At 31.9% G+C, this 15,378-nt stretch overlaps 1 protein-coding gene across 1 annotated transcript; it reads left to right on the top strand.

Moving 5' to 3' along the window:
• The first annotated feature begins 7,136 nt into the window (after window positions 1-7,136).
• On the top strand, window positions 7,137-15,326 carry LOC102581509 (betaine aldehyde dehydrogenase, chloroplastic). The gene is given in 15 exon segments (NM_001318558.1): window positions 7,137-7,326; window positions 7,553-7,686; window positions 8,328-8,408; window positions 8,494-8,642; window positions 9,509-9,601; window positions 9,682-9,805; window positions 9,903-9,968; window positions 10,063-10,132; window positions 10,541-10,617; window positions 12,247-12,360; window positions 14,116-14,193; window positions 14,279-14,430; window positions 14,513-14,573; window positions 14,676-14,782; window positions 15,048-15,326. Coding segments are annotated over 15 exon segments (1,518 nt in total). The 5' UTR covers window positions 7,137-7,208; the 3' UTR covers window positions 15,142-15,326.
• Window positions 15,327-15,378: the final 52 nt, after the last annotated feature.

Raw genomic sequence — 15,378 nt, 5'->3', positions numbered from 1 at the left:
TTTTGATATTTTATTTGTGCAAACGTTACCAGAGACTAGTATCTTTATTTCAGTTGAGTTCCATATATTTGATTATTTGCATCATCTGTACATGATTGATGATACATAGATTTCATACGGAGACTATATATTCATTTTACTGGCATGTATTGGTGGTTTAAATAAATTTGAGATGATTTATTGTTAAACCAAATTTCTTCATTCTTTTCTGATTGGATTAATGACTATTACGAAGGAAGACTGATTCTTCTTCTTGAAGATTCAATAATCGAAAAAATAGAGGGCTATATCTTTTTGAAGAAATTAAAGATTTAATATCAGTATGATCTTATTGTAGGTAATAGGTTTGTGTTTAGTTTTTTTTTTTGTGCGTGTATAAGTACATATAATTCTAGCTTAAAGTAATAGGTTCAATTGAAGTTAAAAGTTCTTAATCGATTAGGGAGACTTACACACGTATCATGAACATGCATGATAGGTCCAGTCCGGGGACAAATCAAATAGGAAATGCTACTTGTTTTGTAAGAATATGATACTTAGGTTATTCTCTAGATCCGCTCTGTTTTTAAATAGATTTGTCCATTAGTAATGGGGATCACATTGATGAGAATGTTTCAATTACAATAAGACGATCAAGTTACCTGCGCGCATGTCTATTCTTATCGTTCACATGTTAACAATGCTTCTTTTTTTATCTTTCTAGTTTCCATGAAGTCATAAATTTTAAAAACAATCCTTTTTTTTATCTTTCTAGTTCCATCAAATCATAAATTTTAAAAAGAGAGACAAGAAAGAAAATTGGAGAATCCGATCTATCACTTGCAGAAGTAGTTTAAAATGTTTATTTTTTTTTCCCTAATGTTTACAATGAGATTCATGTAAGTTATACAATTCACTGACTAAATACTAACAGGGACTTTCTTGCAATTTACTTTGTGTGTGCTAATCGAGCATGTTTTCTTACTGAGTTGTTCATTAGGCCCAAATTGAAAAACAGTTTGTCACGATATTGTCAAATGGGCTTTACTCAAACAAAACTGTATCGCCCATTTCGTCACTTTTTACTCACTATTTGAATTTTGAAAATTTCAGATTATAAGTGAATTTTTGTCTCTCAAAATTGTTCTTTTTAAATTTTATTTTTCAGAACTTTTAAGTAAAAATAAAATAAAATTGAAAATGGCCCTGACCGTGAAAAAATAAATTTAAAAAACTAAATAACATTTTGATATATTCATGTATCAAACTTATGGTCATACGACTCAAAGATTATTTTTTTTTAATTCTAAATTAAAAATAAACAAATTAAAACGATGAATTATTAAAAAAGGCCTTTTTCCGTGGCACCGTCCAGTTCATGATGTGAAAGCTGGAAAGTGATGGCAAATTAGCTAGAAGCTTCCGTCACGATTTTCCTTTATTTGTTGGTCCATTAAAGCTACACTATCTTTCTTTTTTGTCTCTTTATTTAATTTAATTTCTTTGTTTTAGTTTTTTAATTTTTTTTTTTTTTTAAATGTGTATACTCTTTAATTATAATTTTCATTTTTTTTCCATTTCTAGTCAATTCATGCTAAGAAATTGAAATACTGGTTTTGCCAAAAAAAAAAAGAAATTTCCCCGTTTCAGCATTTGCCATAAGGACCATCTTCTTAATAAATACACTAAAAAAAAGGAGAAACATAAATAGCAAATATAATAGACATAATAAAGCTCTATAGCTATAATTTTGATAATTGCGCTATATAGTTATAATTTTGTTTGCTATGGAGGCTGCGGTTTGTGTATTTTTGTCCGTTTATATATTTCGCTTACGAATATACAAATAGAGTAAGTATATACAAATTCTGTATTTATACATTAAGAAATTTTCCAGAACTCCATTTGTATATTTCGCTTGTCAATATACAAACAAGGTAATTTTATTATGATTTTTTCATAAATCATATACAAATAGCATGGGTAAACATATGCAAACTTCTGAATTTATACAATCATAAACCTAATTATACAAATTCTAGATTTATACAAATTAAACGAATTATATAAATCAAGCGAATAGCAAAAATTGAATAAACTAGTATAAGTTAAATTATAGCTATTGTACATAATATAAGTTAAATATTTGTTATTCGCATAATTTTCCAAAAAAGAATCTTATTAAACACTACATGATCAGAGTATTATTCGGAATAATGAATACCATAAGATGACAGATTTAGCTTCCCCAAATCTATTATTAATTATACTATTATTAGCTTGAATATTGATGCTACTCACGTGTCGACCTACCTAATCGATATATTTAATTTCTCTCATTTAGAGTATAGTATATCACACATAATTACTTGGAATATTTTCTTCACGTGGTAGTTGGTACATGCGTCTTTATCATCGTCAAATCACTCATCTCATTAAAGATACGATTCAATTCTCGCCACGTAAGTTGAGCTATCAATAAAAAGGCAAGAATCATAGTCAGGTCTAATATGATTTTATTTTTAAGATATATGGAAATTAAATAACTACCTAAATTATTAAAGATTTATTTTTATTAGAACATTAAATAATCAAAATTATTTATTTTTCAATATTTGAATGTATAATTATTTATTTGTTTGTAAATATAATAAATATATGATTAAATAAAATTAATTCAATAATAGGAACTATATAAATTTAATAAAATAAAATTATTATTTAATAAAAAATGAAATATTTATGTTCGCTAGTGATGATTGAGATGATTTGTATGGTGACATAGTGATAATGGTTGATGTTAGTGGCAAGTAATAGTGATACTGAAGGTAGTTGGTGTTGTAGCAACTGTCATGATTGTGACGGTTGATAGTGATGATATCTAGAAAATGTAAGGTGTTGGACGATGTATTTGTGATAGTTGACTGCAGTGTTAGTTGTGATCGTGGAGTTGATTGGTAGTAGCGATTGACCATAACGTTAGTGATTGATAGTGGCATGATGGAGGTGGCAGCAACGGTAGTAGTGATGATGACAATGGTCAAAGGTGGTGGTGATTGGTGAGACAATAATAATAGTTGGCAATGGTGATAGTAGTTGTGATTTGTGATGAAACTAGTACTTGTTGATGTATTAGTGGTGAATATTATCCCAAAAAAATATATTTTAATAATATTTATGCTTTATTCAAAATTATAATAATTAAAACTTATTCAAATCAATTAAATACTTAAATTTTAATAAAATGTATTAATAGCTACTTTGCAAACAAATAAATAAGGCTGGAAAGTCACATCCAAATAATTATAATTTATAAAGCGAGTACTAGTAATTAGAGAGACGAAGTTAAGATTTTTTTAATTTATAAATCTATTACTATATATATATGTAAAAGATTTTGTTGATTATTCATTAACTTAATAGTCTTTTTATAAATTTAAAATCGATAGAAGAAGATTTCGAAAGATAAGGAAATCAGCAAGATCACCCAGAAAGATCATTGAGATTATATATTAATACAAACAATCACATATAACTAACCCACATGTAAAGTAGGAAAAGGTGATGGAAAGTGGAGAAAGAAAATATAAAATGGAATTTTTTTTCTTTTATGAAGTTAGAATTAGATAGTATATTCTACCTAGGAGATGAGAGTATTTTATTTGAAATTTAGGAAGATGGAAAAAAACACGTTTGAAACACTTTTTAAATTTAAAATTTATGGTCACATTTTTTGGATTAAAAACTAAATAAAATGCATAATCTAACATTAGTGTTTGGTCATATAATTTATAATTATTTGATAGATATATTTGGTAAACATCCCAAGTTTTCAAGTTTTAGTATTTGAATTTTTTTTAAAATCACCCCAAACTTTTATACTAATTTTATAAAAACACCCATCATTTATAATTTTGGACTAAATTTCATCCCTAGTTTATAGCACAAAATTTATAACGTTATATTCATATTTTATACAATTTTATCCGAGCTTGCTCTTCTGAGTCACTTTCAATTACAAGTACTAATAGTAGTTTTTCGTATACAAATAACAAATCAATGGTACTTTTTTTTTCTTTTTTCAAATTCATATTAATCATGTTCGATGTCATAACTTTTCATAAAACATTTTCATTATAAAATGATAATACAAATTTATGAATTTTTTTAATAATTTTTAAAATGTATGGATATAAATTATATTTTTATAAAAAAAAATCGAATATTTCTACCAACATTTATAACCAAACAGCAAAACATTACTTAAGAATAACTTGTCAAAAATATTTAAAAATCTACGACCAAACACTCCATAGATTAAAGTTTATTATACAGTAGAACAAAACAACATAGGCGCCTAGCAAAGTTACAACAAAAAAAAAGACACGTTTTCCTAATTTTGTAGAGAATAGAGTTGTTGGAGAGTACCAATAAAAAGGCGACATATTCGAACTGACTATTGTCGCTCAAACGCTACTTAGACTTACCATAACAAGTTTTCATATGGACAAGTTAAGATTATCTCACTTGAAAATTATCTGATTGAATGATTAAATATTTATAATATGCAATTTCAACTTACGGAAGATATGACTTTAGACATGAGGTTATGAAAGACACAAATTAAGATAGATTAGTTGTAAGTAGTAGTTATAATATTGCTTCGGTAGTTACTTGTTCTTTAATTTCTATTACCATTCGTTGTTTTTTGTACTTCGATTATCATTTTATTTTGTTGTAGTTTTCTACTATATCAGAGTACTATTTATTGTTTTGTTACTATGTAACTGGTACTTTTTTGTATTTACTAGTTTCACGGTACGTGCGTTGCACGTGTGTATTGTATATATAGTATTCAATGCTGTAAAATAGAATTAATATTACTAAATTAAAGTTTTTTAGTAAATAATTATAATTGAAAGAACATAGGACAAGTGTTTTTAAGTAATTAATACAAATTGTTATAGAGTTACTTGTATTTTGAGATCAAAATGACCAAATATCATTGAAGCATTTCAAAATACATTCAAAGTTTAAATGTGGGGAAAAAGTGACATTTCTTTATTAGTGTTTTTACTTCACTCAATTTTTTAAGCAAATCTAACCAACAATTTTTTTTAAAAAGTATCAATACAAAAAATGTCACAAATAGCCTTTCCTCATGAGGTTGTGAACATAAATGATGGACACCATTTAAGTACAATTTTTCTCTTAAATATTCATACTTGAAATGTAGTATGTGCATGACACTAATAAGGATTACCATAAATATTTCAATATTTTATATTTATACGCGATCTATCTTTTACAAAATATTATTACTCAATTAATTCTCGAGTAAGAATATCATATATAGAGAGGTAATTTTTTCATTTGATTGAAATCACATTATAAATAAAAGCTAAAATCTCTTTTTGAAATAATGGATTTTATATCCAAACTAATAATTTAATGGACTATGTTGATGCCCGTTGTTTTACCAAAATTAGAAAGAAACTCCTTCGTGAGGGTAAGAGAATAAAAAATGAAAAAATAAAGAAGAAATATCATACCCAAATCATGTGACTATTTTCATTGAAGCATTTCAAAATACATTCGAAGTTTAAATGTGGGGAGAAAGTGACATTTCTTTAGTAGTATTTTTACTTCACTCAATTTTGTAAGCAAATGTAACCAACAAAATTTTAAAAAAATATCAATACAAAAAATGTCACCAATAGTCTTTCCTGATGAGGTTATGAACATAAATAATGGACACCATTTAAGTACAATTTTTTTCTTAAATATTCATACTTGAAATGTAGTATGTGCATGACACTAATAAGGATTACCATAAATATTTCAATATTTTATGTTTATACGCAATCTATCTTTTACAAAATATTATTACTCAATTAATTCTCGAGTAAGAATATCATATATAGAGAGGTAATTTTTCATTTGATTGAAATCACATTATAAATAAAGCTAAAATCTCTTTTTGAAATAATGGATTTATATCCAAACTAATAATTTAATGGACTATGTTGATGCCCGTTGTTTTACCAAAATTAGAAAGAAACTCCTTCGTGAGGGTAAGAGAATAAAAAATGAAAAAATAAAGAAGAAATATCATACCCAAATATGTGACTTTTTTCATATTTGTTTATTATTATTGTCTTTCCCATAACTTTTCGTCATTGTTAACTCATGAACATCGTAAGAAAAACTACGAGTGTGAATTGTTGAATGATTTGCTATAATTTGTTCAACAACTCTTTCTTATGTGATACCCAAATTTCGTTGAATTTTGAACTTAATCAACTATTGCATATAACCCTTGAAATTGTTTAAGAAGAAAAAGACTACAAAACTTTAAAAAATTATAGTTTAAAAGTGAGAGAAACTCTTCTATTTATAGCTAACAAATAGTAGTATGAATAGGTGCTACTTGTGCCTTATCAGAAAAGTTACAACCTTTCGGAAAAGTCACAACCCTTTGGAAAAATCACGACCCTTTGGAAAGTTACAACTCATTGAAAATGTCACAACCCATCAAAAAAATCGCAAACTTTTGGAAAAGTCACAACTCTTTGAAAAAATCACAACCCTTTAATGTGAAAAGACATCTATTTTTAAGATAATAAAAATAATTAAACTAATAAATAAAATAATTTGAGTATTTTTAATTGGGGGTATTATAGTAGTTCAACATTCAAGTTTGGGAGCTCTTGCTTTTAAGGTAGTATAATTTAAGGTAGTATAGATATAGATGTTACTTTTCTCTAGACGATTTTGGATAAAAAAAATTTGAGCAGAGGATATATCGTAAAACCTCTCTACATGACTACCTCTGAGGTAGACGTAAGGTTCGCAAACATTATATCCTTTTCATATTTTACTGTTTGAGATTGTGTAATATTTAAAAAAAAATAAATGTAAATAGATTTATATTAAGCACATTGATACTAAATTATTATTTTCAAGAAATGATCTTTTTCACCTACTTTTACACCTTGCCCACAAGGTCGAGTGTAGATGCGCGTGTGAGCGCAGCGAGTGGCCGGATTATATGACGGTCCCTTGAGAAGCGACGTGGACAGCCTATCTAGTGGGGTTTTTTTTTTCTTATCAAATTCTTTAGCTATAAAGCAGGAATCAGCACTCCATTTTTTTTTAACTCATATCAGTAGCATTTAGCACACTTTCACAAAATACTGAAAGTGAAGTGATCAAGTGTAGAGAGAGCCATGGCAATTCCTAATATACGGATCCCTTGTCGGCAGTTGTTCATCGACGGTGAATGGAGAGAACCCCTCAAGAAGAACCGGTTACCCATCATCAATCCGGCCAACGAAGAAATTATCGGTATTTGAAATTTTATAGGTTTAATTTCAAAGATCTCTTGCAATTTAGTGTAAAAGTTTTGAAATTATCTTAAAAGTTGTGAAGATCTGTGAGTGTTTAATGGTTGCAAGTAGAATATGTTTTACAATAACCTTCAAATTATCTTCCTAGTAATCTTATCTTGTAAATTAATGAACTCTTGTTTGATCCGAGTGTATTTTATTTTTTTATCTTCTTGGATTTTCAGGGTATATTCCGGCAGCTACAGAGGAGGATGTAGATATTGCCGTCAAAGCTGCACGGAGTGCGCTTCGTCGGGATGACTGGGGTTCTACTACTGGAGCACAGCGTGCCAAGTATCTTCGTGCTATTGCTGCTAAGGTTAGTGTGTTCAGTTTGGTAATTTTTCCACATCGTTATTAGGTGGACCACCTAGCAGGTTTGACTTTCAGGTTTGGTAACTTAGGGATGCTTGGGTGGAATTTCTCATCTGAGAATTATCTTTTGTTGACTTGCATTTTCTTGATTGCTTATTAACTTAAGGAAGTGTTAATTTCCTTATCTTACAAGACTAGACGATAGTGTTATCTTGTGAGATCAGTTAACCAGATATTTGTATATAGGCCTACAGTCACATCAAGAAAGCTCGAACTGTACTTTATCAAAAAAAAAAAAAAGATCCCTCAAATTGTGTCCTGCAGCTAATTGAATAACACCTGCAAAGATTATTCTGTTTGAATAATGATAAATTATTTCTCTTCTAATTACAATAATGCCAGTTTTCACTACTTTTCACCTTTGACTCTGAACATCATGACTTCCATGGTTGTGAAACACAGTAGTAGATAGCAGATCTAGTTTGATTAGATTATGTTGTAGTGTACTTACAGCTGCTGCGTCTATATAGTATTTACCTTGATTCTTGGTGTTTGAGTGTCAGCCTGATATTGATATTATTACTATTCATGATTATTCGTTTATGCATTAAATGGTTCAGTTGCTATTGTTTACATTTACTGTAGGTACTGGAGAAAAAGCCTGAACTAGCTACACTTGAGACGATTGATAATGGAAAACCCTGGTTCGAGGCTGCCTCGGATATAGTACGTTCTTGCTTAATGGGATAAACATAATTTTATTTATTGCAAAATACTTCATTCTACTTATGTGCTCTTTCTTATCTTCCAGGATGATGTCGTAGCGTGTTTTGAGTACTATGCAGATCTCGCTGAAGCTTTGGATTCAAAAAAGAAGACTGAAGTTAAACTTCATTTGGATTCATTCAAGACCCATGTTTTAAGAGAACCTCTTGGTGTTGTGGGGTTGATTACTCCATGGTACACCACTTACTGTTAATGATTTATGCTCTTCTTATCTCTTTCAACCCACTTTGAAATATGGTATTCTTCTTTTTTCCAACCAAGATGATATTATTTATAGATGACCAACTTCTGCATTGTACATACAGTTACTGTATATGTGGCCGCTCTATTTGTTTATGTGCTATTAGGAAAAAGGAAAGACTGTTCTAATGAGAAACGAAAATAGTTTGCAAGTGTAGTTCATTAAACTAGTTATTGACTAGTTCAGCGGTGTCATTAATTGACAAAGTTGGATGCCATCCTAACACAAGCGTTGGGAATGATAATCAAGTGGACTTGTGAGAACTTTATTTATTGGATAGTGACAACATACACATTTCAAGCTCTGAAAAAGGTGAAATGTCATTGAGATGAAAGCCTTAGGAACTCTGATTTCTAGGAATCTAAGTTTTTTAGACGCCTTCAAAAAAGTCTAGAGAAATTAGATGAAAAAGTAGGAAGAGACTCGAGGGGGTGTAGGACAATTGTAGAGTTTCTCCCGAATATTTCTTTGTTTGTTGACCTCAAACAAATTGCATCTTCAAGGCAATCAGGAATACTTGTGGAAGTCAAGAGGGGTGTTGACAAACCGGGGGTGGGGGACAGTCTTCAAGAGATTATTTTTTCTCTTTTCTTATTTTTACCACTCACTCTGGTAAGTTGACAAACCGCTGCATTTGCAGTTTCAAAGATTCCTAAAAAGATTAGCTTTTTTTGTTTATGAGTTAGGGAGATCTGAAATCAATCTCTTGGAGCATTGTGAATTTCATTGGATTTTTTGTGTTTCGTATGAGAGAAAAGATTTAGATGGTTGATTTATGAGCTTTTGTTTCATAATGAAGGAATTATCCTCTTTTGATGACTACATGGAAAGTCGCTCCTGCCCTAGCTGCTGGTTGTGCAGCAATACTTAAGCCATCAGAACTAGCATCTATGTGAGTCCTTATCTTTTTTTCTTCATTATCCTTATTAATGCCCATATCATTTGCATCTTTACTCATTTTTTCAACTTCAGTACCTCTTTGGAGTTGGGTGAAATCTGTAGAGAGGTGGGTCTTCCTCCTGGTGCCCTTAGCATACTAACGGGATTGGGACATGAAGCTGGTTCTCCTTTGGTATCACATCCTGATGTTGATAAGGTTTGCTTTGTTTCTTTTGGGTGTATATGTGCTTGCCTAAATTTAATACTATGTAATTTCATTTGATGAATGCATTTTTACTTCTTTGGGTGAGCAGATTGCATTTACAGGAAGTGGCCCAACAGGGGTCAAGATCATGACTGCTGCAGCTCAACTTGTTAAAGTACGTTCACATCTGAATAATCATTTAGGTTCCTATTGGCAAAACTGATATGCTGGTGGATTCAGCACACTAAGACTCTGTTTGTCATTTGCAGCCAGTTACTCTTGAGCTTGGTGGAAAAAGTCCAATAGTTGTGTTTGATGACATTCATGACCTTGATATAGGTTTGCTCTTTTAGTCCTATATGACAACTCCCTTCTAATGTAATATTATCTATTCCTGACATATCTGGAATTTCCTATCACATACTTAACAAAATTGATAATTTTGGAAAAGGATGAACTTCATCATTTCAATGTTCTTCTATTTCGGAGGAACATTATCAATATAAAAAAGAAGGAAAAGAAAGAATAGGGAAAAGCCAGCTATTGAAATTTAACAGGTGACTAGCACATTACAAATCAATGCGCTAACCTCCGAGTTATGTGTAAATGCGTAATAATTGCCTAAACTGTTGGAATACAAGTCTTAATATTACTTTCTGTGCCCTCATGCATTTCATAGTCACCTTTGTGTTGCATTTAAGAAATTAATATAGCTCTTGAGCTTAAGTGTCCTCATTGTCTACACAGCTGTTGAGTGGACTCTTTTTGGCTGCTTTTGGACAAATGGTCAAATTTGCAGTGCAACATCACGTCTTATAATACAGGTAACTAGCTTAAATATTGGAGAAGGCCCATGTATTTAGTTAGTTTTCAGTTTTATGGTTATCTTGGTTCTCTGACTCCACACTGTTTACCACTATCTAGAAAATACTGAATATACTATTGGCAACCAGCAATTCCTTAAGAATACAAGACGATTGTGGGGGTATGAGTATCTTAAGGAGCAGATAATTAGTTTTTCTCGTAACACTGTATCAAGGTCGCTCTATTTTTTTTCTGGTTGTTCGTAATGAAGTTTCTTCAGGCCTATGATTATGCGAAACTCGATTGCTCCTTAGTTTGGTAGTTCACTGATGGTACCTGAGCCAAACATAATATCAGTTGGTGAAAATTCCATGCACATCATCTCAACTCAACTTGAAGGCTCAAGGTCCATGATGATGATGCCATAATACTTCATGTTAGTGATGAAATATCTAAATAGTTCATAGCGCACACACTTCTTATATCATATTCAAGTCTTCTTTCACAGTGTAACAGGAACATCACTGCAAACCTATTTGTCATAGTGAGGTAGGGTCATGTTGAGGAAAGACACTCACATATCTTACTTGGATTTAGATAACCGCTTGATTCGTGGAATCATTTAGTTTACTTTATTGTTGTCAACAAGATTTCACAATATGTGGAGAGCCATTCCAGATAGTGTGGAGCGAGAATTTTTCTCATTTCTTTGAATAGAAGAGGCTCAAATAACAAAAGAAAGATACACCTGTCTTATATTTAATTGATTACTAAGAGAAGAATTAAGATAAGTAGTACCAAGAAAATGGACCAACTAATTCCTTATCTCTTTATCCTTAAGAATAGGATGAACGACCCACAAACAGTGAGTGTCCTACCAGAATTCTTGAAAGTTGGAACCGAAAGGGGATCATCCTAATTCCTAATGGCTGACTGAGCACAATGTGCATCTAATACTATACCTTGATACACCAGACAATACTTTATCAATGAGAAGGCTAAACCATCCTGCTTCCTTTTTCTTATGCTACAAGATTAGATTGTGAAATTTAGTCCCCATTTGGACATCGGTTAGTTTGACCTTTAACTGAAAACCAAGGGCTCTGAAACAGGTAAATGTTAGAATTCAGAATTGCTGAATAAAAAAATAAAAAGAAAGAAAACGAAAGGCAAGGCCTTTTCTGCTCAGTTTACTTTCCTTATAAAAAAACAAAAGACATGGTCTTCGCAGAAGGTTTTCTGGTTCTTAAATAGCAAGTAGATCAGTTTCAGATGGCCTTTTTAAGAAAAGAGTAGGCCTTTTTAATAAGATCCTTGTATATAGTTGTTACTGATTTGCTATTCGTTGTCATGTTTCTCCCCACCGCTGTTTTTTCGTTTTTTTACTGCTTTGATTTTCTTGAGCTGAGGGTCTTTCGGAAACAGCCTCTCAACTTCGTAGAGGTAGTGGTAAGGACTACGTACACTCTACTCTCCCCAGACCCCACTTTGTGGGATTTCACTGGGTATGTTGTTGTTGTTGCCGCCTTATTATAACACTGAAAACAATACTATTACAAAGTCCCTTTGATGTATCCTTTGATGCTATCGCCCTTTCTAATATTGTCAAACACTAGAGCTCTTTGTGAAAACAAATTATGAATTTGCAGGAAACAATTGCTCCACAATTTTTGGCCAGGCTTCTTGAGTGGACAAAAAACATTAAAATCTCAGATCCCTTGGAAGAAGACTGCAAGCTTGGTCCTGTCATTAGTCGTGGACAGGTAAAGACGTTCAGGCATTAAACTAGTAGAAGATACTCTGCTTTAACTGTATTACAAAGTGCTTCTTGGAGACAATGTTGTGTGTTTCTTTAAATAGATGCAACTGTAGCTCATGAAGCGAATGATTCATGGGCAAAATTTATGTTTGTTCCCTGCTTAAGGCGACTTATGTGCGCAAGTGTCCTCTGGATTAGATATAGTGAACAGGATAAGTTTGGGGGATATGGAACATAAAGTCACAACAGGCTGTTTAAACAATTTGTAGTTTGAAAATTGCCAAATAGCTATCCCGTGGTCTTTTTTCTGGTGTAGTATCAGTAGTTGTGGTGCAGAAGAGAAAAAATAACCAGTCTGCATGGATGATGTTGCAAAAATAGCCGTCGAAATGGGTTGATTTGGACATAGTTTCACAAGGCCAAGAAATTTTCCTTTAAGAGGACAATGGATGAATTTAAGAAACATATCTCTGATGAAAAATAAACAAATTCTTAAAGATTTTAGTTGTACTGGTGAGACAAATCTTCTGGCTGAAACTTTGGTGTTCGCTACTTCCTTGATTCAGTGATCATATTTAAATGTTGCGAGAACATAAAGTGTTCTCCTTGTTTAATGTCACCTCTAGTTTATCTTGTTAACTTCACCTCTAATTTATCAAGATGCAAGGGACTTCTGTCTGAGAAATTACGAATGCTTCCTCTTTAAACTTTTATACTCCCTCCGTTTCAAAAAGAATGGCCTCCTTTCCTTTTTTAGTCTGTTTCAAAAAGAATGACCTTTTTCTTTTTTTTGGTAACATTTTAATTTCAGCATTCCACGTGGCATGTTTAAGGCCACAAGATTAAAGGGAAATTTTGTACATTTGACATAACTTTAATTTAGGACCACAAGATTCAAAAGTCTTCTTTATTTTCTTAAACTCCGTGCCAAGTCAAACTAGGTCATTCTTTATGAAACGGAGGAAGTAGTTAATACTGTTAATTTGAAGTTCAATTCACACCCTTGTTACTTATCCTATTCATACCAAATAAATCTGATTAGTTCTGTCCATAATTGCACAACTTTGGGTTAGAAAACTTAGATGCTTGGTGTATATTACATCTAAAGTTCTTGGTAAACCTTAACATTAGAAAGTAATGAGTACCGCCTATATTAATGGTGGTCAATGCTGTATAATATTCATCTGCTTTCCCTAGTTAGTCAATGCTATTATTAAAGAACTATTGATGTGAGATATCGTTTCTTTCAGAACTATTAGAACTTAATCTTTGATGTAAGAATGGAAATACAGAGGATTCATGTTACTTGCTAAAATAAAGAGATAATAATTCATGTATTTCAAAAAGCTAATTGGTCTTGTTGTCCAAAATTTTGTCAATTAAACATCTGCTAAGGGAAGGGAAGTTTCTTTAACAGCACCCTGAAGTAAATAGGAGGTTGACTTATATCTTAAAAGGAATTTGAGGAGAAATCATAATGCAATCGACATGGGAAGGTCTGTGTAGTTGTTGTGAAAAAGCTCAAAAATAGGGAAAGAAATGATCATAATTCACATCAGTTTAGAATTCTTTGAAGATACTGGAACTTTCTTATCACTGGGCAAAGCAACAACATTTAAAAATGACATGGATATTGGCTTTCAATTTGTGTCTAGTTTTGTTTCTTTTCTTGTTATCATGTTTATCTGCTGGTTTCTTTTTCCGTCTAAGCAGACGTATGGGCAATTCTTATATGCTGACTGTTTGGTTTAACTTTCAGTATGAGAAGGTCTTGAAGTTCATCTCTACAGCCAAAGATGAAGGTGCAACCATTCTTTATGGTGGCGACCGTCCTGAGGTAAGAAACACTTCTGGGTGGAAGTATGCAGGTGCTGTATTTATCACTATGTTGGAACGTGACTTGATTCTTCACTGGATTTCAGCACTTAAAGAAAGGATATTACATTCAACCAACAATCATAACTGATGTTGATACGTCCATGGAAATCTGGAATGAGGAGGTATTTGGACCTGTTCTTTGTGTCAAAACATTTAAAACTGAAGAGGAAGCCATTGAACTAGCAAATGATACCAAGTGAGTTGGCTAGACTTGAGATTTATGATTCTATTATTTCACAAACATTCCTTTTTTTTATTTACACTTTTTTCTTTGTTAGGTATGGTTTGGGTGCTGCTATTTTGTCAAAAGATCTTGAAAGATGTGAACGTTTCACAAAGGTGAGAGTAGTTCCTCAATTGCGAAAAACATCTTTTATCCATACCCAAAGGCACTGCTTCTTGCAAAACCAGGGATGACCTCTTATTAATTGGACTTTGCAGGCTTTTCAGTCAGGGGTTGTCTGGATCAACTGCTCGCAGCCATGCTTTTGGCAACCACCATGGGGGGGTAAGAAGCGTAGTGGTTTTGGACGTGAGCTTGGGGAATGGTAAGCACTCATTGGTTGATTTTAGTACCATCTTGAATAACATCTAAGTGAATTAGCAATTACCTCACTTTCCCTTCATCCATCTTGTTTCTTTCTGCTACCTAAAATTCTCTTTCTGGAAGTAGTTGTGTTGTGTAAAAGCAACCCAGTATAAAGGGAAAAACTGAGGTTGTAGTATTACCACACTTAGAAGAGTAACTAGATGGGTAATCTGGCAAGTTGTACAGCTGATTAGTGATATTTTGCTCTTTCTTCTCTCTCGCAGGAGTCTCGAGAACTACCTAAACATTAAACAGGTGACTCAGTATGTGACTCCGGACGAACCATGGGCTTTTTACAAGTCTCCTTCAAAGCTGTGAAACTTTCAAGTGGTCAAGGATTATGTGAATGATGAAGAACCAGAGATGAAACTTGATCTGATGTAGAACTAGCGTCGGTTGTTGTTATCAAGTCTAATAAATCTGTTTGAAGGGACAAAATGTGGACTACATTTTTTTTACTGATATTGCGTTCCTCTTCTGTTTATTTCATCTTTAAGAGCAAAGTGTCAATACTGGATTCATCATATTCACTAATTGCACGTTACTTGCAGCATT

The sequence above is a fragment of the Solanum tuberosum genome, unplaced genomic scaffold, assembly GCF_000226075.1.
Source record: "Solanum tuberosum cultivar DM 1-3 516 R44 unplaced genomic scaffold, SolTub_3.0 scf00062, whole genome shotgun sequence".
Lineage (NCBI taxonomy): Eukaryota > Viridiplantae > Streptophyta > Magnoliopsida > Solanales > Solanaceae > Solanum > Solanum tuberosum.
This window is presented reverse-complemented; position numbering and strand designations above follow the sequence as displayed.